General features: G+C 45.6%; 1 protein-coding gene across 3 annotated transcripts in view; it reads left to right on the forward strand.

Annotated features, from left to right (window-relative positions):
• KLHL3 (kelch like family member 3) overlaps nucleotides 1–23,113 on the forward strand; it is a 574,547-nt gene that overhangs the window by 204,484 nt on the left and 346,950 nt on the right. For all 3 annotated transcript variants that reach the window (XM_078653303.1, XM_078653304.1, XM_078653305.1), the window contains one exon: nucleotides 12,658–12,779. In XM_078653303.1, coding sequence (XP_078509429.1) covers nucleotides 12,658–12,779 — 122 coding nt within the window. Of the gene's footprint in view, nucleotides 1–12,657; nucleotides 12,780–23,113 lie in introns of those variants that run through there.

Consider the following 23,113-nt stretch of genomic DNA (forward strand, 5'->3'; position numbering starts at 1 on the left):
CAACGCCACAGCACCACTCAACGCCACAGCACCACTCAACGCCACAGCACCACTCAACGCCACAGCACCACTCAACGCCACAGCACCACAGCACCACTCAGTGCCACAGAATCACTCGACGCCACAGCATCTGTCAACGCCACAGCATCTGTCAACGCCACAGCATCACTCAGCACCACTCATCGCCACAGCACCACTCATCGCCACAGCGCCACTCATCGCCACAGCGCCACTCAGAGCCACAGCACCACTCAGCGCCTCAGCGCCACAGCACCACTCAGCGCCACAGCACCACTCAACACCACAGCACCACTCAACGCCACAGCACCACTCAGCACCACTGAATGCCACAGCACCCCTCAACGTCACAGCACCCCTCAACGCCACAGCACCCCTCAATGCCACAGCACCCCTCAATGCCACAGCACCCCTCAATGCCACAGCACCCCTCAATGCCACAGCACCCCTCAGCGCACAGCATCACTCAACGCCACAGCACCACTCAATGCCCCAGCACCACTCAATGCCCCAGCACCACTCAATGCCCCAGCACCACTCAACGCCACAGCACCACTCAACGCCACAGCACCACTCAACGCCACAGCACCACTCAATGCCCCAGCACCACTCAACGCCACAGCATCACTCAACGCCACAGCATCACTCAACGCCACAGCATCTCTCAATGCCACAGCATCACTCAGCACCACTCAACGCCACAGCACCACTCAACACCACAGCACCACTCAACGCCACAGCACCCCTCAACGCCACAGCACCCCTCAACGCCACAGCACCCCTCAACGCCACAGCACCCCTCAACGCCACAGCACCCCTCAACGCCACAGCACCCCTCAACGCCACAGCACCCCTCAACGCCACAGCATCACTCAACGCCACAGCATCACTCAACGCCACAGCATCTCAACGCCACAGCATCACTCAGCACCACTCAACGCCACAGCACCACTCAACACCACAGCACCACTCAACGCCACAGCACCACTCAGCGCCACAGCACCCCTCAGCGCCACAGCACCCCTCAGCGCCACAGCACCACTCAGCGCACAGCACCCCTCAACGCCACAGCATTACTCAACGCCACAGCATCACTCAACGCCACAGCATCACTCAACGCCACAGCATCACTCAACGCCACAGCATCACTCAACGCCACAGCATCACTCAACGCCACAGCATCTCTCAGCACCACGCAACAGCACCACTCAACGCCACAGCACCACTCAACGCAACAGCACCACTCAACGCAACAGCACCACTCAACGCCACAGCACCACTCAACGCCACAGCACCACTCAACGCCACAGCACCACTCAACGCCACAGCACCACTCAACGCCACAGCACCACTCAACGCCACAGCGCCACAGCACCACAGCACCACTCAACCCCACAGCACCACTCAACCCCACAGCACCACTCAACCCCACAGCACCACTCAACCCCACAGCACCACTCAACCCCACAGCACCACTCAGTGCCACAGAATCACTCGACGCCACAGCATCTCTCAACGCCACAGCATCTCTCAACGCCACAGCATCACTCAGCACCACTCATCGCCACAGCACCACTCAGCGCCACAGCACCACTCAGCGCCACAGCACCACTCAGCGCCACAGCACCACTCAGCGCCACAGCACCACTCAGCGCCACAGCACCACTCAGCGCCACAGCACCACTCAACACCACAGCACCACTCAACGCCACAGCACCACTCAGCACCACTGAATGCCACAGCACCCCTCAACGTCACAGCACCCCTCAACGCCACAGCACCCCTCAACGCCACAGCACCCCTCAATGCCACAGCACCCCTCAATGCCACAGCACCCCTCAACGCCACAGCATTACTCAACGCCACAGCATCACTCAGCACCACTCAACGCCACAGCACCACTCAACGCCACAGCACCACTCAACGCCACAGCACCACTCAACGCCACAGCACCACTCAACGCCACAGCACCACTCAACGCCACAGCACCACTCAACGCCCCAGCACCACTCAACGCCCCAGCACCACTCAATGCCCCAGCACCACTCAACGCCCCAGCACCACTCAACGCCCCAGCACCACTCAACGCCCCAGCACCACTCAACGCCACAGCACCACTCAACGCCACAGCACCACTCAACGCCACAGCACCACTCAACGCCACAGCACCACTCAACGCCACAGCATCACTCAGCACCACAGAATCACTCAGCACCACTGAATGCCACAGCACCCCTCAACGCCACAGCACCCCTCAACACCACAGCACCCCTCAACACCACAGCACCCCTCAACGTCACAGCTCCCCTCAACGTCACAGCACCCCTCAACGTCACAGCACCCCTCAACGTCACAGCACCCCTCAACGTCACAGCACCCCTCAACGTCAGAGCACCCCTCAACGTCAGAGCACCCCTCAACGTCAGAGCACCCCTCAACGTCAGAGCACCCCTCAACGTCACAGCACCCCTCAACGTCACAGCATCACTCAACGCCACAGCATCACTCAATTAGACTAAATAAAATGATGCCTATGGTAGTATTCTCATGGAGGATTAGAATAAAACAGATACCAAAAATGATCTGTCCTGCGTTTTTTTTTTTTTCAAAAATAACACTCCTTTGACTTAATCTCTGAATTTACTTTGTATTCACTCATCTAATCGCTATCTAGACAATTCAATAACTCCAACAAACAAAAAAGTGGTTTACATACATTTTTTAGTAAAGCATGTCTTTTTTTCATAAGGAAAATTAATTTTCACTTCTTATAAATCTTTTTTTACTTTTTTCTTTTCATACACGTAAATACATATTTATCGCATTTAACTTGTATGTATATATATATATACACAATATTTACAATATAAACATAAACATACCAAAGTAACAAAACTATCTCCTGAACAGTTTTTATAGTTCAAATGCCCAATTATTTGTACAAGGAAATCTATGGTCCCTAATTATACGACCTTATTCCTTTATCTTGGTCACCACATCCAATTTTCTCACATTGCATCTTTTTAACTCAATTTCAACATGGTGGTGTCAGAATAAACAACAGTCGACGTGTTTCAGCCTATGTAATATTCAGGCCTCTTCAGGACTTTGGGCAATGAATATACATTTACCAATGCAGTCAGAATCGTTGTAATAATTAGTCGGCAGGTCTCGCAACTACGGGGGCTTTGAGTAAAAGCAAGCACCCCTACCAAGAGTATCTCAAAAAGAGTCGCATGCAACGCGAATTCTTCAAAGGGAGCCCAATTACTTCAGGGTTTCCAAACAGATCCACGATGCCCCGAAAAACGCTGGTCATTACGCCAATTAGGGCATAAATCCCAATTCTAATGCAAAAACGTGCAGTTCACGCAGCGGCGTTTTTCGGGGCATCGTGTTCTTTAATGCAACTATTCAACATTCAAGTTTCTTAATGATGTGCATAATGTGCACTGTGTTACTTGGCGTCCTTCTTAAGTAGTCTGTTAGGTATTGTAAATATAGTAATCCATTCCTAGCCTCATTATGCAGTGACTTGATCAACCTACCTGTATTTCTATGAACAGCCAGAAATAACATAGTCGATCCTTGCTATACCACTCGCCCTACTTCGCATAATAATCGAAGATTGACTGAGAGTGGCTCGCTACATGTTATGCACAATTGGATACGTTTCTTTGCAAAATTAAAGCTGGATTTTCCAAAACCACTGTAATTTTATTGTTAACTGTGTCCTTTTTATTAACTTTCATGCATTTTATGCTGCTGTTAAACTAATAGGGAAAACGGGTTATTCTGATACAGGCTTCTAGCTGTAGATTCCTAACCTTTTGGATTTCCTCGAGGCATCACGATGAATCTGGAAACTTTTTGGCAGTACCTCTGCATGCTAGTAGGTTGCACTGTCTGGCTCCACACTGGCGCTGGTCTGCTCCAGAAATGACGGGCTCAGCCTGTTACAGGTGCCACACCCGCACAGTGACCTCCATTCCTTTCTTCAGCGACATCAGACGCAGATCTGGAGCTACTTCTAGTCTCTTTGAAACCTTTACCTTGATCACCCAAAAAATAGTTTTAGAGTGTGCAAAGGACAAATCACATCCTAAAGCAACAGATTTGAAGACCTGTAAGGCCTGTTCCAAACAAATGTCTGAACAAATCCTCACTAGATTTGCCTGTGGTAACTGGGGTCGCCCCACAACTCTAAGGCCTGAAAGACTGCACGTTGATGAACCCAAAGGTCATATGAGACTTCGAGACATAAACTCGACATCACCAAGCACTGGATGGCTCCATGACGAGACCGGTGCAAGTCGAAAGTACGGTCTCTGTCCTCTTCAAGATCCTCAAGTCATGGGAGTCATTCCAGAGGACACTCTTCGTCTTGATCAAAGTCTTCAGGTAGGTCAAAGAAAAAACTCAAGAAAACTATGTGGGACTCGGCCCCTTCCCACCACTTGCACTTCCTGAGAAGGCGGGGGGAGTGGGTATCCCATGTATCTTTATCTCGTTCAGGAAACCATTTGACTTTGTAGCTGGTCAGGCAACTCGTTCCCGTAAAACCAGTTTTCAGGGCCGTTTGCTAGTCCTAAACAGATTAAAGATTTCCGCGAGGCCAAGCTCTGACCCTTGGGATCCTTCCTGATTCCATCTGGTGTGGCTGTGTGCCCCACGGAGCTGAGAGATTCTCCACTTGGAATATCGACGACGATGGTTTCCCTTGGTGCCAAATGGATTCTCTAAGCCTCCTAGGGGGCCGCCTACGGCTCCAGTGACAATCCACCTCTGGCGCCATGTTTAAACTTCAGTACCAATGCTTACTCCATCAATGTCGGAAGATTAGGTCCCATTTGTCCTGGCTGATGCAGAGTCGGCACCAGTTCAACCTCGACTGAGGCCGCGCTCAGCAGATGTAGAGAACCTGCTTCTTTTGCTAGATTTGCCTCCATGGAGACGAACACACACCTTACATTCCCTGTTTGGCACAGATTTAGATGACTACAATGCAGATGATGAAATAGGCCAGTGTTATCACGAGGAGAATTGCTAGGATGACCTGCCGGAGGCAAGTGGCTTTGATACCGCCCATGAATCAGGGCTTCTCTCACCCCCTGGTTCTGCCACTGATTAAAGAGCTTCTCACACCATAGTAATTCATTCGGGTGGCTGAAGTCCTTGACTTCCCGTTCCCCATCTTTGAGGTCAAAATTAATGTTCTTACAGAGATCCTTCAGCTGTGACAAACATCCAGTGAGCCCCTCTTTCTTTTAACAAGGTCCTTACGGATACTTTGTTGGAGGCATGGACCAAACCTTGTTCTTGCCCCCAGTCAACCGTCAGATTGCACAAAACCACTGTTTGGTCCCAGGCGACGCTGTGTTTTTAAATCAGCACCCTTCTCTTGAAAGCTTGGTGGTGCAGGCGTCTGCTAGTAAGACTAACCCTAATACAGTCAAAACGGGTGTAGGGTTTTGAGAAAAGATTCTTCTCTTCCACCATCTACGTACTTCACACTTGCCTGCTGGGGAGCCATTCTCAAGCTGTTTGTGATATGGTGGCTGAAGCCCTCTTAGGGTCCATGAAGACCTTTGACCTGTCCTTGCCCAGCCCATACAGGATGGGCATGACACAGCCAACTTCAGAATTTGTTGTGGTTTTGAGTCGTGACACAGTCAAGTTCGCAAGTCGTTTGGGTTTGGCGACCACCGATTCCATTGGGTGGCCCATTGGCACCAGTATCATTATTCTCTGACACACTTGGCTGTGTTGTCCACCAGTTTTACAAGTGATGTTCAGTCATGCCTCATGAGCATGCTATTCAAAGTGACTTGTCTGTTTGGGGACAAAGCAAAAATCCATTCCAGCTGTTCATGGAGAGTAGGACTACTGCATGCTCCCTTAGCTTGTCTGCCCACCTCGCTAATCGTATTAGCCCCGCTTCTCCTTTTGTGGCTTCGGCAAAGGTGCACCATACCCCCAGCCAATCCAACTTCCACAAGATGCCCAGCAGTTTCATGGTTGTGGCTTTGGTGCCCAGCACCCCCATAAACAAGTTCAACAGGCCTCCCAGTCCACCACCTCCCCTACAGTCCCACCTACCGAACCCCTGTAGCATGTAGGATCCAATGATTCTTGCCAGGCCATGACATAGGACAGGTGGCTCCTGCAGATTGAAGGGCTATGCATGACCCTTCCTTTCCTTGCACCACACATTCCACCATCCCCCCCAGCGACTGACAGAGGGAGGAAGTGCAAGCCCTTTTAGCCAAACGCCTTGAGACCCTCCCGGGTGAATAGTGCGCTATACAAATGGTATGATTGATTGATTGAAAAGGTGCCTGCACCTGAATTAGGAAGAGGTTGCTATTCTTGCTACTTTCTGGTGCCCACAGAGAACAGAAACCTTTTTCCCAGTTTAGACCTGCGCCCTGTCAACACCTTCTTCCAGGAAGAGAAATTAAAAATGCTCGCACCGGTCTGGTCTGCCCTCGACCCTAAAGACTGAATGTTGTTGTTGAACCTGCAGGTCCCCTATTTCCATGCACCCATCCTGCAGGCCCTTCGACACTACCTGTGGTTAGTGGTAGGACAGGAGCATTTTCCCTTTGCTGTGCTCCCCATTTGTCTCACCAGTGCTTCTCGTGTGTTCACAAAAGGGATGGTGGTGGTACCAGCTCACCTTCTCGTGTCAGGGGTGCCAGTCTTTCCCTACCGCGAAGATTGGCTCTCGTCAACCACCTCCAGACTACACGAGCCTCCTGTCATCTTTGGGGTGCGCTTTCAAGATGCAAAAGCCATACCTGACCCCTCAGATGCTTCCCTTCATCAGAGCAATTGTGGACACAGCTTGGTTTTGTGCCTTTCTCACAGGGAATAGAGTGCAGGACATTCAGGCTATGATGCCGAGAACCTTGGCTCGATCTGTTTGCCACTGCAGAGAACTCGCAATGTCAGTACTTCTGAGCATTGGAGTTTTCAATGCGTCTCTCTCTTGAAGGCGCGTTCCACCTCGAGAGGAACTTGGAACTCCTATATGCCTTTGCGCCAATACCACTCCTAACCCGAGTTTTCAAGAAGATTAGGTCTGACTGGGCCCAAGTCATACTAGTGCTCCGGATTGGGATGGAGAGTATGGCATTCAGAACTCTGGGCTTGATCATCAGTCCTCCAATCATGCTTCCCCTCTAGGAGGATTTGCTGTTACAGCAGCAGGGTAGGGTTCTACACCCAAGCCATCACAATCTCCACCTTCATGCTTAGAGATTGCGCGGCAACAGCTGAACAGTTGCAACCTTCCTCCGGAGGTGGTTGATATCATCTTGACAGTCAGGTGACCCGTGAGAAAAACTGCGTACTCCTGTGGTTGGAACACATTTGTGGCTTTCTGCAGTACTCCGCAGATAGACTCCTTCAGGCAAAGTAATCTGACATTTTGTTATTTGCTATTTTATCCTTGCCCCTGCAAGGTTTTACTCTGGGCACAGTTAATGGGTGCCTTTCGGCTCTTTCATCTATTTTACGGTTGGCGGATCAACCCTCAATTTGCTATTGAGGCTCTGTGTATGGGTGGGGTGCGGACAGACTCAAAAGCAACTGACGTCAGCATGTGGGAGTGGTACCTATAGAGTCTGTCTGTCATTTCTGGAGCGCCATGGCATCACTGCGGAGCCACACAGTGCCACCTTCCAGTGTGCATAGGTACTGCTGAAAAGTTTCTGGATCCATCCTGACACCTGGGGAATATATAAAAGGTGTCTAATCTGCGGCTAGGCAGTCTCTACCTGAAGAGTGTTACCAATGGCAAGTAACTTGTTCTTATTGCGCTTAATCCACAGCTATGATGTTAGATTTATAATGATGGTCAAAATATGGGAGTTGGCCGCAGTTATGTAGTTATGAAAGCTTTTTTGTTCTTTTTCTTTCTTTGCTTTTTAAGTTTCGTTTTATTCCAGAAAAAGCAGTAGAGTTAACCTCTTTAGAAGTGATTCAGAAACTGGTTCATCTTGGTGTTGGAGGTACAACTGTCTGTTATGGTCTTGTGAATGGCATGTGCTTGTCGTTCAACTCTGCCTAGTTATAACAAGTATAGAAGTACTTCCGACACTTCGTAACTCTCAGGTGCACATTAATAGCTTCCCTCACTGCTTGAACTGGCATGCCATAGAGATGGAATAAATGCCTACCTTTTTACAGCCATCCCTTACGTCTATATACGACTGTAGTCCTTGTGTGACAGAATATTGCATTCTCCTTGCTGGAGGTCGCCCTTTTTGGTGATTGCTTTACACGCTGTTCTCACAATTTTCTAAATATATCTTTTCATCCCACAGTGCTGCAATTGCGTTACACGGTTTCAACGACAGTTTGTTGTGGGTTCTGTCGCATGCGTGTCTGGTCACATCCACTTAATCTGATGTCTTTGTCTTTGAAGTTTTTTCATCTCCTTCTGTCAGGTGTCTATACTGCCGCATCCGGTATCAGAGTGTTGTGACAGATATGGACCTATTTCTGGAAATGACAGCCCTCCTTGTTCACAGTATATATTATGGTGGTCCCAATGCGATAGTGACATAAGTGTCAGAGGGTAACACAATTTCAAAACAACCTAGAAAAAAGGGTGAATATGAAAGAAGATAAGAAATGTCAATGTTATTTAATCACACTGAAACTCAGCAAACGTTCATCTGACAGATTTATGAATACATAAAAGTATGTCAAAATTCGATATGGCAGTGCCCGAAAGGAGGGAAAAGGGAGAAGGGTTGTGATTCAGGTGTGATAGTGAGAGAAAGTAGATAATGGTGACATAAAATCACAAACCATTCCGGCACATATTCCTCATATGCCGAATAGACAGGTACATATTCATCAAGGTACACAGTGTATATACAGAATTGCCATGTAGCACAAGTTTTCACAGTACAATCATTACTGTTGAAGGGACTGGCAAATGTTCAAGTGTCGACGTTTCAACCCTATTGGGTGTGTAGGCGTTTCGGACACGCGTCGGCTGTTTGACATGTGTATTGATTTATGAATAACGAAGATGTACTACTGATTGATCGCCATCATCTCTGTCAAAATAATATCAATAAAGAACATTTTGGGGAATCCACATCTGTGAACCTTTGGATTTTTCTTGTTGAATTTGGACACTCCCTAAACTCATAGGAATTTGATTATGGACATTATTGGATTTTCTCGGTGGATCCAATTGAGGTCGTGAGCGTACATTTGATTACTAATTTTCTGAACTACTGAATGGATTAATTTAGTTATTGTCTGTGCTGCTCTAGTTACCCTCACCGCTATTTATATATTAGTACTTATTAGTGCTATAGGAGATTAGAGGAAATGTTCAGATACTAATCCGATGTGGTTAAGGAGCTTGAACAGGCTCCCCACCACAAAGTTGACAACAGAGAGGCGGACGGTTTGCCTCCACTAACCCCCTTGATCCCCAACCCTCCACAATTCTACAGGTGCTGGCGTTTGCCTCGACCTTCGAAATGCCAGTGGTTTGGACACTTCAACTGAAAAATATCTGGATTCAACTTTGTACACCTGTACTGAAGTCTGTGTGTCCTATGCAGTGGTTGTACGCTGGGTCACAGAAGTTTTTGATCTGCACTTGCCCCCAGTGGAGACCAACGCAGAGACATTCTGTCTGAAATCTTGCAACTTGGGCCATTGACTACTGAGCCTTATAACAATTTAATGAAGCCTTGATTGAGCCTTTTTGGGAATCTAGCCCTAACCGTGCTGTACACCATCTGCAGCAACCTGATTTGATAAGCTCCACTGGCCAGCTAAAGTGGACCCATCCTTCCTGGGAGAGCATCAGACTCTGGAGACTCTTGCCATTAAGGCTTCGGCAAGCTTTTTCAACTCTAAAGGTTTATGTACTTCTCCTCAGGATAGGGAGTCCAAAAAGATTGACTCTCTATGTAAGGCAGTCTTTCCTTTAACCAGTTTGACCTTACATTCATTCAACATTGTATGCCTTTAAGGCCGTTCTCCCATGCACTCTAGTGTATGTCGAGTGAGATCATGCACAGTATAATTGATTAAATTTGAAATTCCTATGTACAGAGTACACATGACAGGCAGGATGCAGCCAGGTACATCCTTACAGCTGTTCTGGACACTACAGACTGTGTTGGCCCTGCTGTGGGCACCAGCGTTATTGTCAGGCACCTTGTTTAAATGTGTGCTGTAGGGTTCTAAGGAGACACCCAGGCATAATTAATGGTTATGCCATTTGACAGAACCAGGCTTTTGGGAATGAAGGTAGATTGTGTGCTGTAAGAACAGCTCCCCTTCAGCCCACTCCCTGGGACTACTTTCCCCAGCTCGCCAATTCCATCAGCGATATAGTAACTTCGGAGAGTACTCAATGGGCCTGTGTACCAACAGTGACAGTCTGTCCAACTTTTTGTGGCTCCAGAAGGGAGAGGTGGTGACAGGTGCAATAAGCAATAGCAGTCATCATCCTCTTCCTTACCAGCTACAACCGCAGCCACTGCCAAGCCGCTTTAGATTCCTCTCCCAAGGTCCTGTTAGTCTGGTAGGCGACAGAATCAAAGTTTGCCTACCCAGCTGATGTGCAGTTATTTCACACTAATGAATACTTCAGGTTGGTCAGTTTGGTTACATCCGCACTTATGGTCCACCTCACCAATCTTTACACAGTTACTGGTCAGATATCGGTGAAGAATGCTGCCATCCTAGCCAGAAAAGTCCAAACACTACTTGTCATAGCTGTCTTCAAAATAGTAACAGAGGAGATGATGGGCAAAGGATTTTACTCCTGATACGTCTTAGTCCCTATGATGGACCGGGGTCTGAGGCCAATCCCAGAATCCTTGCACTTGTAGAAAACATAATTTAATTTGCTAATTCTGCAGTCCCGCAGATGTTTCCTTTATATTGTCATGGGGTCAAAATACTTACAGTTCACCATCCTATCCTTTGGCCTTACCAAAGGGTGGTAGGGTCTTCTCGAAAGTGTTGGCCGGGATCACAACTCATCTTTGTAGGTTGAGAATGGATGTATTCATACCTCGACAGCTGGCTGCTTAAAGTAGACTTGCCTCAGTCGGTCTCAGACCACCTGAAAACAATGGTTTAGTTGCTGTTAACCCTGGGATTCTGCTTCAGCAAGTCAAAATCCCATCTTCAGTCTGTGCAGAGGATTCCCTTGAAAGAGGCCATATCAGAAATGGTGACTTTGAAGGCCTTTCTGCCTCCACAACGAGCCAAGGAGGAGCTGTAATGTTAGCTTCTCTTTCTTTGCTATGTAAATCTCTACTTGGGATATATTACTTGCAGGTGTTCTGGTCCCACTTGTGGATATATGACAGTTTATCGCTTGCTCTCATCTAGGTTCTTGTAGTATGGTACTGTCTTCCCCCATCAATCTGGGCAGCTCTGCCATTCTCAGGATGTCCATGACGTATTTGGTGTCTGCCTCACTGTTCTAGATGTCGATGGACATGCAGTGTTGCATGATCATTTCTACTATCTCCTTCTGAGTGTAGCTCGTGCGCAGACTCCCTTTTTAGACCAATATTTCACACTTTCTAGTATCCATCTTTGGCTAGTAATCTCCTGTATTAGCTCCTTACCTTGAATTTGGATGCAGGTGTGTAATATACCCACTGCACTAATTGCTTCATTGTATAACACTCTTTATAGCAGCTGGTTGTCTACTTTCTACCCTGTACTTGATATCTGTTCTCCATTATGTTATCATCTTCCTGTGTAACTTGTGTTTTCACTAGATCTTTCTAATCTGTAGGTAATGTACTTGAAAATCCTGCACACTATCCCAATCTATGCTAACATCTTTCACAGAGCTGTGAGAAGAAGCAGTTCATTTCTACTCAAATCTTTCCTTTAACCACAGGGTCCATTAATGCCTATATCTTCAGTTTCTCTAGTGGAATTCTAGTTATACTGTTAGTTGCATTTTACAGGTCTACGGGAGTATAAAAGTGCCCCCTGCTCAAATATGTTCTGTCTAAAACATGGTCTTCTCTAGTTAATAGGTCATTTATCCTGTGGTGGGGAGCCTGCACTGCCAAGCGCACCAAATAGTCCATGTCCGAAGTCTGCCACAGTCGCTATAGTTCTAGAGTCCAAATCTCTAAGTAGGGATTTAACAGTGTTGCACCTAGGCTCTGTGATGGTCCTCTAAAGCCATGCATCTAGGATTGAGTTGAAGTCACTTGCACGCCATAAGTACAATACGTCTGAAGCCATGTATCATTTAATCACTGCTAATGTGAAATTTTGTTGTTGTCCACATCAGTTGCTCATACGTTAATTACACAAACCTTTTTTTCCATTCAGTAGTCCCCTCCATCTTTCAAGTTCCTGCTCCTTAGGTCTTTAAATTTATCTGTAGCATCCCCTCCTTATTCCCGTTATTCAAGATTCAGATTAAAGATATGGTTAAACATAAATAGGAGGTACTTGGCACCCGAAGAGATACTGGACAGCTGCAAACTGTTCAGTTTGGCCCGAGTCTTCAAAGATTCAAGCAATTGTGTTCAGTGTCTGAAAACGATCAACAGTAGATGACTATTCCTGGATATTGATGTGCTGAAGGAATGAGTGTTGTGTGTTTCTTCGCAGGTGATATGTCTGAAAGTAAAGCAAAGAAGGTTGAAATAAAGGATGTGGATGGGCACACGCTAAGAAAGCTGATTGACTACATTTACACTGCTGAAATTGAAGTTACGGAAGAAAATGTACAGGTAAACACATGTCCACTCTTGGTCCTTCCAGAGTAAATTAAGATTAGGGGCGCTCTATAAGGGACCTTGCTCTTATTAACTGGGGTCAAACGCACAAACTCTTAGTTGAGCACACTCCATTTTTCGTAGTTTGGGATTACACTTTTTCACATTTTTATTTATAGAATTTCTTATTTCTGGGATTGTAGTTGTGCAAATTTTAATCACACAGGGAAGTGTTGTGTAAACATTTAGTGAGCTGGTTCTCTTTGTTGTAAGTTATTTCTAACTGTGAGTTTACAACTGTTGTCTTTTAATTATATGCATATGTGATTATTGTAATTATCATTAACAGTTTACTAAAAAACTTAATTGAAGTGCACTCATTTTTAGTATATTTTGAAAAATGTTTCTACTGTTCCCTTTATCTGATTTTAATGCATTATATTGTGATATGCTAAAGTATATATTTGTGTATATATTATGTAACGTAAATTCATAATATGAATTCAGGTCTTCATTTGGAAGAAATACATTTTGGGTTTTTTCATATCGTTAATACAAGTATAAAAATTGTAAAAGTATTCAATTGTGAAATGGGTAAATTGTTTTCAATTTATGGTCTGATTCAAAAGGAAAGTTGGTTATTTACTCCGTTAGGGTTACTTCTGTGTTTAGAGCAGCTAATTGTGTATTTACTGGGAATTCTCAAGCCATGGTCACTGTAGTATGCGATTGTTTCATCTTTCTAGAATGACTTTTGTGTAAACATTAACACATTCAGAAATGCAACATGGGTGCATTACCAAGTGGGAAAATATAAAGAGTACATTTTTTTTGCACTGGCTAATAGTCTGCCAGTTGCTAGCGCCACTACCCACCCCTGTGAGAAAATGTACTGGTATATTAGAGTAAATCAGTCTTAAGTACAAAAATCGCATCTTGTGAAAGCTGCTTCCTGTGCACTTGTGACACTCACAGGTGTGCAGATAGCTTTGTGAGTCAGGCCTGTAAGGGAAATGTTGATGCTATGAGCTGTGCATCTTATTTTAAATGACCACGGCTGCTTGAAATCATGCTTCTGTAGCCTTCGGAGAGTCTGTAGAGGAAGATAGAGTGCCATTGGGTTATTGTGTATTCTGAAAACTCAATATTCATTCACAATTGTGAAGCTGCTTTAATTTGCAATTCAGCTGTGTCTAGAAAGTGTAGTGGGCGTTGAGTAAAACCAATGAGGTGTTTAAGGAGTGTGTTATAATCTGTTAGTTTTTTTTTGCCTCTTTCGCTCTGCTCAGCCAGTCTCTCGAGTTCACAGAAAGTTGGGTTGAAAGTCCGCGAGAGATGGCTGAGCACAGAAGAGACCTTTCCTGCCGGGGTGTTCTACAGAGCACCCTTTTACATTCAACCCATGACTTGTTTGTGTACATGAACAGCTACTTGACTCTTGCTTACAAACGGGTATCCTCGGTTGTTTCAGAGACCAGTATTCATCAGAGACGAACTCGTCATAATTACTTAATTGGTTGCAAAGTTAGTGAAACTAAGCAAGTTACTCAAGTGTTTGCCTTTAAATTCATTGATTAAAATGTTAAGGTTTGGAACATTCCTTTAAAGTAACATATTTTCCAAAATGGTTTTAAATATGCATTTAATAAAACGGAATTTTCATTAAGCGGCTCTGTTACTTCCACAGACATGAATACTTTTGTAAGTGCACTTCATACACCTATGTCACCAAAATCACCATGGATCTACCCTAGCTGACGAAATAACACAGCTGCAGCCCAACTGTTTTCCTCTTCAACGGAAGACCGAGTCAACTCTGTTTCTTTTTGTGCTTCTTCCATTCAATGCACATATGTACTTTGGCTTTGAGGTGCTTTGGTAGAACCTCTAGATGGAACTTCAAGGGGTCATCAGGAGTATGATTTTTGTCATGACTCCCTATCTAGCTCACGGCTGCTCCTCCTGTGCTCTTAAAGTACTATATAGCCATGTCTGATGGCCAGACACAGTCAAGGCTGGCCGTGCTATAGCTCTTTGATTTTTTTTACTTTAAGACATGTTGCGCAGCAGCCCGTGCCAATGTGCAATATGCCTTAAATCAACGCAGGAGGGCTGGGGGTGGCAAGCAACCCTCTCCTCCGGGAAAAGGCTGTGGCGTTAAGGTCAGAGCTGCAGACCCACCCTACAAACCTCTACGGACTTTGAATATTGGTACTACTAGCTTAACTCTTTAGTTAAAAGGTTTCTCTTGTCCGGTAAATTTGTTTCATGGGTATTCACATGCTTGCCCATCTCCTGAGCATGCTTTCAGTTTTTCAGAGCTTGGAATGTTTGTCCGCTGTGTGCAGAGCTGTTCTCCTGGCTTCTTCGTCCTAATGGCCGCAGTAGCCCAAAAATGTAAAGCATTGTGTATGGGCCGGTGCACCCAGGCAGACATAAACATAAGTGGTATGTGTCACAGCTTTGTGGGCGTTTTGGTCCTCAAATATTGTTCTGGTGAGTTGCTGTACTGAGGTTGATCTTTTGTTTACACTTTGTTTCCTTTGTAAGTTGTACAGGCACTGCACTTCGTTGTTTGTAAAACCCCACTCCCCCGATCCACCCCCGCCCGGCCGTTGGTCTGGCGCTCCGAAGAGAAATCTTGGCATTGAGCAAAGTGAGGATAAACTGAGGGTCAGACCTCGAAAGAATTGTGGCTTGAGAGTTGTGTATAGTTCTTTCCCGCTCTCAGGGAGGCACCCACACTCACAGGTAGGCGTTCTTCCCTCATTTTAATGCAGTAATTTCACCTATGCTGAATTGGCACGCTCACTTAACAGTGGCCCTCTGAGGTACCCTTTCTCTCTTCCTCATTTAGTCGCATTCACTCTCTCCGAGTGCCGGGGGAGGGAGTGGAGGCGCAAGACGTCTCTCGCTCTCTTTCTCTCTTTTCTCTCTCCTCTCTCTCACGCTTAGTGAAGCGTTCCTCTACTTCCTCGGTGAAACACCCCCCTCCCTGTCACGTTCCTGCAGACCCACACAGTTATTGCTGGGGAGAGGGTGAAAGGGCCGGAGTCCCTCATACGCCCTTTACCTTGAAATTGGCCCCATATGAGGGCCACTTCTGGACTTTTGTACAACTCCCTTCAGCGCCGCTAGCCCCTTGGAGCCAGGGAAGAGGCCGTGACCAGGAGCCTCAGCCACGGGCAGATAGATGTCCGACCGTGTCGTGGTGGGCCTCAGCTAGGCCTACCAGTGCTAGGGGTTCGCCCTTCTCTGCACAAGTCCTCGGACCAATAGAATAGAAGTTGGCATGGAAACTGCAATATAAAACCAAGTACTTTATTAGACCTCATGAGGTGGAACTACATTCACACAACACCCTTCAGTAGTGTATGAAGTAGCACACTGAATAAAAGGAACATGGACCTTTTATACCCACATAGGGGCTCAAAAGAAGGCGGTACAAGTATACAGGAGAAGGTTTACATACATACAAGGTCATACAGAAATGCACAGTCAACAGTAGGGAGGAGCTTAGCAGTGTACTAATTCCGGTAAAAATATCCTGACAGTTACAGACTAAAACATATGTACGAACAGTTAGTGTCTTCTGCGCAAGTGCAGAGTAGCAAAGCCTAAATATAGTCAGTCCATGAGCAGAGCACAAGGGTAAACGACAGTAAAGAAGGACAGAGCACATGCTGAACACATGGCAAACACATGGCAGACAAGATGGCTGCCGGAACCAAGATGGCTTCAGCTAAATGCTAACATTGATCGCTTCCAATTTACAACAGACGACCCTTTTGGCATAGCTGAAGACATTCATTTATTTAGGATAATCTGAATACACATCCTGTATATTTATCCGCATCATCTCGTTAATCTCTTTATTCAGCATGTGTTGGGCATTTATTTCTGCAACATTTCGTTTAGCAGGTGTACAGGCAGTGATGCAGACGGAGCAAAGTATTGGACCACATTGTATACATACACAGCATGTAAATAAGATTACAAGTATTACACACAGGATGGTTAATAGCTTCCAGCCCCAGGTAACAAACAATGTCCAAAACCAGTTGGCAAAAGTCCATGTCCCAGTATCTGGGTGAATTTCAGCAGCAATCTTGTGCAGTTTGGAGATTGCATCGAACACTGAAGGAGAGTTATCTGGAATGTAGACACAACAACTACTCCCGATGATGCGACATGCACCACCTCGATCAGCCAAAATCACATATAAAACCATACGGTTTTGGAGCGCTACAATCCTTGCAATTTGCAGTTCTTCTGTAATGTTCCTAAGTGCCATAACTGTCTGGTTGGTACCAGTTTCTACAACCCGAGTCAATTGTCTTATTTTTTGGCTATTTAGTGCAGCACCCACAAAGAAGAACAAGCCTAAATTGAAATCAACATATTGTTGCAAAGTAGTGTCAGTCTGGTCCACTTCCTCAGTGCTTGTTGTCCTCTTATATCTGTTCTTGGAGATGTCATTAAACAGTTTGTAGTCCTTGTGATATGATGCGGGTGCCAAGAACACAGGAGGCAACAGGAAGGATACATAGCATACTCCGGACCATCCAACAGGTAGATGGTAATATCCCTTGTTACCACATACAAAGTAGGTATTATGCAAGGTTATGAAACTGCTGTTATTGGCACCCTCAATGGTCAGAACCAGAGTACACTCACTTCTTCCTACTGGAATTTTCCAACACTGCTTATACACAAGTCTGCTTTGGCTCTAGTAACAGAAATTACAAATGGTCCGGTATTCTTAATAGTTTGCATATTTGGGAAGACATAAGGTGTAGAAATATTTCCAGGTCGATACTCCTCCCATTCCCATTCCGTCCCGTCAGTTCGGGGATAACCATCTTCATCTGGATAACATACTTTATTGAGGTGGTAATTTATTCGTCCTACAGTCATACTAGTAATGTTAGCCTTTCCAGAAGCAATTAAAAGTGCAAACCAAGCTTGACAGGAACCATTGTGGGAAAAAGGAAGAGGAATAAAAGGTGTTCCTCCCTTTTTCTGGTGAGCAGGTATCATCCCACATACCCAACAGTCAGTAGTGTTTGTGGCATTATGAGTGTGATGCAACATCTGAATAAACGTGTTGTTTAAATAGGATTGTTGATGCTTTTGCGCATGGTATGGAAGAGTAAAGTAATGATGTTCAGCTGGTACTGGGGTAGTGGCAATCAGCAGTTGCCGAGCAGGAGCCATTTCCTCAACAACCCAAGTTGTCACTGCTATAGCAACCATAGCGATACCGAATCCTACAACACATATTGTCTTTTTTTGTTACAGATCTTAGCAACAGTTGATTTTCTTGCAGACTTAATCGCTTCATCGTTGAATCAATCGTTGGAGCTCTAAAGTCCTGGGCAGCCGTTGGTTTCTTCACTGAGGGTCAAGACGGGTGTCACTATGTAGGACTGATCCACCCCCCCTCCCCCTTGCCACATCAGCTCCAGTTCACAAACCCAGGACGGTAGCTCAACCAGTCTTTTTTAACAATGCAGACTCTTTCCGGGATCTCAGTTGGTATAGAGAAACTCCAGGGATCGTGTGGTCCTGGATGACTTCCTCAGATTCGTCAGGTGATATGGCTTGGCCTTTCTCCGTATCCAGATTATCTCGATGATCAGTCAGTGCTACAGGTTCCACCAAGGTAGACAGCACCTTCTTGCAATGGGCGCTGTGCACCCAGTTCTTTCTGTTTGTCACTAGAACCGCAGTCATTGTGGCTAGGAGTACCTGCTCCGGTCCTCGCCACCTGGGCTCCAAGCTGCTCGACCCCTCGAAGACCTTGACCATTACGGGGTCGCCGGGCCGGAGTTCATGGGCCTCACCTGTGGACCTGTCAGGAAGAGCTTCTCGAACCTGTTGCTGAATAGAAATCAAACTGTCAGTCAACTGTGATAAGTTGTCACTCATCAGAACGCATGGTACATCATGTATGGGGCGTTGCTTAGGAACTCCCCAAATATTCATAGGTCTCCCAAATACCACCTCATATGGTGTAAGCCTAGATCGTGAGTGTGGCACTGATCTAATGGACACCAATGCCAAAGGCAGGCAATTTCAAAGACGTGGAATCCTGTATTTTCGCTAGTTTCAACTTTAAAGTAGTGTTATATCTTTCTGCTAGCCCTGCTGATTGTGGATGGAAGACTGCATAAAACTTTTGTTTGATCCCTAATCCTTTCAGGACATACTCGACAACTTGCCCAATAAAATGGGGTCCGTTGTCACTCCATAAAAGTTTGCACACACCAAATCTGGGGAAGAACTCTTTCAAAAGCACCCTTGCTGTGGTGAGAGCTGTATTATCCTTTGTAGGGTATGCCTCTATCCATTTACTGAAGGCACGTACTACCACTAGAACATACTTCAAGTTGTTACAGCGTTCAAGTTGGATATAATCCATTTGCAAAACTTCAAAAGGTGCGGTTGGTGTAGCAAACCCTCCTGTAGGAGTTTGTGTCCCTTTACCAGGATTGTACTGCAAACAAATCAAACCGGGCTGTACTGTCTTTTTAGCTGTGCTGGCAATTTCTGGATGCTCCCAAACCTGCTTGAGCAATTTCGTTATTGTGGATGCTCCAACATGTGCCGGCTCATGTGCCATATGAACCATAGGTTGTAAATAGGCTTAGGCAGTTCCCTTTTATTCATCTCTTTATTTCGCCAACAGCCCTCATCATCCAATAATCCCTCTTTAGACCATTGCTCAAGTTCTTCCACAGAAGCAGATCTCTGTATGTCTAGCACTTCTTGTCTAGCATCATGCCAACGTTCAGCCTGTGACTTCACTACGTACATAGATGCAGTGCTTCGTTGCATCACATTCTCATGGGCTATGCGATCTGCAAAGGCGTTGCCTTGTTCTGTCTTATCAGTCACTTTCTTGTGTGCACTACGCTTAACAATAGCTATTTTCTTCGGGTATGTTAGGGCAGTCAAAAGATTATGAACTAATTCTCCATGCATTATTTGCATCCTGTGGGATGTAAGAAAGCCTCTTTGCTTCCAGAGTAGGCCCAAATCATGGGCCACTCCAAAAGCATATCGGCTATCTGTATAAATGTTCACACACAAGTCAGTACTAAGTTCACACACTCTTGTCAAAGCTATTAACTCAGCTGCTTGAGCTGACGTCTGTGGTATAGCAGCTGTCTCCACTACCGTTTTAAGTGTTATAATTGCATATGCAGCTGAGGTCGTGCTATCTGGTAACTTCAAACAAGACCCATCTAAATCGGAAAGGGGCGTATCTTGCAAATCAACGCGACCCTTTGTCGGTTCCTCAGTAAGTAATATACAATCATGAAACTCCTGTGACTGAGGCTGAGTCGCTGGTTACGGCAACAAAGTAGCTGGGTTCAAAGTTGAACATCTCTTTAGGGTAATGTGAGGGGCCAAGAGTGTCAATTCGTATCCTGTCAAGCAAGCACTAGTTAAGTGCTGCGTTTTAGTTTGGTTCAAAAGGGCATCGACTGCATGGGGTACTAGCACCAACAATTTATGTGACAAAACGATCCCTTCACTCTGACGTATAGACACAGCTGCTGCTGCAACAGAACGGAAACACCCAGGCAATGCACGAGCAACGGGATCAAGAACCGCTGAAAAATATGCACAGGGACGCTGCTTGTCATCGTGTCTCTGTACTAAAACTGACAATGCACACCCATCTTTCTCATGGACATAGAGTGTAAAAGCCTTCCTATAATCTGAAGTGCCTAACACTGGTGCAGAGCAAAGAGCTTGATGTAACTGATGAAAAGCATTTTGGCATTCAGTCATCCATGGAAGGGGCATTGGAGTGTCTTTGGTTAGAAGTGCCAACAAAGGTTTAACAATGTGTGAGAAGCCTAATATCCATTGCCTACAAAAAGAAGTAGGACCAATGAATGCAAGGACATATTTCTGAGTACAAAGCACTGGTGTGTCTAAAATTGCTTGAATGCGATCTGGGGTAAGTGCACGTCCCTCCTTAGACAGAAGGTGACCTAAGTAAGTAACCTTCAGTCTACAATATTGTAATCTTTTCCGTGACACTTTGTGGTGGTGCAAAGCAAGAAAGGAAAGAAGAGACAAAGTACATTTTTTGCACTGCTCGGGCGTACCGCTGCCAATAAAATATCATCGACATATTGTATGAGAGCCATCCCTTCAGGCAAAGGGAAAGAATCAAGCTGTCTTTTCAATGCTTGGTTGTAAATACTATGACTCTCGGTACACCCCTGAGGAATTCTACAAAATCTATACGATCTATTATTCAAAGTGAAACCAAACAAATATCGGCTATCAGGAGGAATAGGGATTGAAAAGAAGGCATTCTTCAGATCAGTCACAGTGAAGGCAGTCTCTGTCGGAGGAACCAAAGTAAGAAGTGTCGTAATGTCAGAAACTACCGGGTATTGTGGTACTACAATCTTGTTAACTTCTCGCAAGTCAATGATAAACCTGTAAATCCTTGTATCTGTATCTTTTTTCAGAATAGGAAGAATAGGACTATTGCAAATATTGTAAGGAACTTCTTCCACAACCACCACTTCTATTAAATCATGAACAATGCGTTAGAGCGCCTCTTCACCTTCTTGAGAAATTTTGTATTGAGGCAAGCGTGGCAATGAAGCGCCCTCCTTGACACTAATGTGTACGGGTGGAATAACCATTTGCCCTACATCGGTGTCCGAAGTGGCCCACAAAGTACTAGGGAGTGAAGCTAATGCAATGTCCTCTTTAACGAGACAAGATCTCTCAATCACCGGGTAGTTATCATTCAAAATAACACGCACACCTTCTGGAGAACAACGTATCGTAGCCCTGAAATACTTGAGCATATCAAGACCCACAATATTGTCCGGTATGTTAGGGGAAAGTAAAAATAGACATGGAGCAGTAAATGTATCAAGATGGGATGCAAGTGGTTGTGACAGTGGGCTAAGGGAAGGTGTTCCATCGAAACCTATCAATGTACTGGTTTAGCCAGACAGGGGAGCCCTTGGAGCCAATTGTTTAGATAAGGCGCTACGAGTAGCTCCTGTATCAACCAGAAACTGATCAGTAGAACCCAAAACATGTCCTGTAACATAGGGACCCTCCTGATCTACCGGAACTTCAACTGATTCCTTACCCGATCCTAGGCAGTCCTATGCATAAGCAGAATCTTTCAAATCTGATGGCAATTAATCAGACATTTGATATTGGTTCCGTCTATCAAAAGTATTAAAACCATTCTGTCCACGCGTATTAGTATCAAACCTAGCACGGTCGTCCGTGCTTCCTCTAGGCCCTGAATATCCTGAACGATTTCTCATTTGTCCCCGTCCATGCGGATTCTGCTGAGCACGCAGTGCTGGGCAATCGACAACCCAATGTCCAAATTTCCTACAATACGCACACTGGTCAGAAGACAAAGTCATACGAGCATAAGGAGGAAAAGACTGACCATAAGACACACGTCTACCTCTGTCACCACCTCTAGAAGGCGGGCCATAAGCCTGAGCTAACATGACCTTCGTTTTTTTAAATTCCTTAGTCTTTTTATCTTCATTATCCTTAGCTTCTAATTCCTGCTGTTTATAATACTGAGCCATAGTCAAAAGAGAGACTGAGGGAGAAGTAGTCCATGAATTCTTGCTGGCCTTTAGGCGACTAGCTATTCCCGGCAACATGTTTGCAACAAAGTTGTCGATGAACAGATGCCTGCCTGTGTCATCTGTCAATGACTGGCCACTAAAGTCATGGAATGCTCCTCAAAACGTGTGAAGAAATCAGAGACCGATTCATCTGTCTTTTGCTTACAAGATGCTAATACAGCCCAGTCTATCTTTTTAGGATGAATAATCGTTTTCAACTTAACTAATATAGCTGTGGGAAGGTCTAAAATTAGCTGGCATGGTTTCTTTGCGCTTCCCGTTCTACATTCATCTGTTCTAAGTATTTCCATACCGCCCCAAAGGTCGCACGATCATCAACTCTACGAACAGTTCTCCACATATCGGGGGTAATAACCCGAAAAACATGTCGATATCAGGCAGAGTCATGGTACAAGAACTAATGGCTCCCTCAACTTCCTCATAAAAAGTGGCTGGATGTTTCGCAGGTCGGGCAAAGCAGCTTTGAGAGCCATAACATCCGCTCAATTCCAAGGAGTGTAAACCCAATTATAAATAAAATAACCCTTCGCGTCAGTTGAAGTCTTATCATTCATTCCCGTACCTTTAGGAGGGACATACAAAGGTATGGCTTCCTGCATAGGTTTCGTATGAACTACCACATTCTTATCTGTTTCGGATAATGAAGCCTGTATCACACTGGTCTGGGATGTTTGAGCAGCTGCG

Source organism: Lissotriton helveticus, chromosome 7 (assembly GCF_964261635.1).
Source record: "Lissotriton helveticus chromosome 7, aLisHel1.1, whole genome shotgun sequence".
NCBI classification, from domain to species: Eukaryota; Metazoa; Chordata; class Amphibia; order Caudata; family Salamandridae; genus Lissotriton; species Lissotriton helveticus.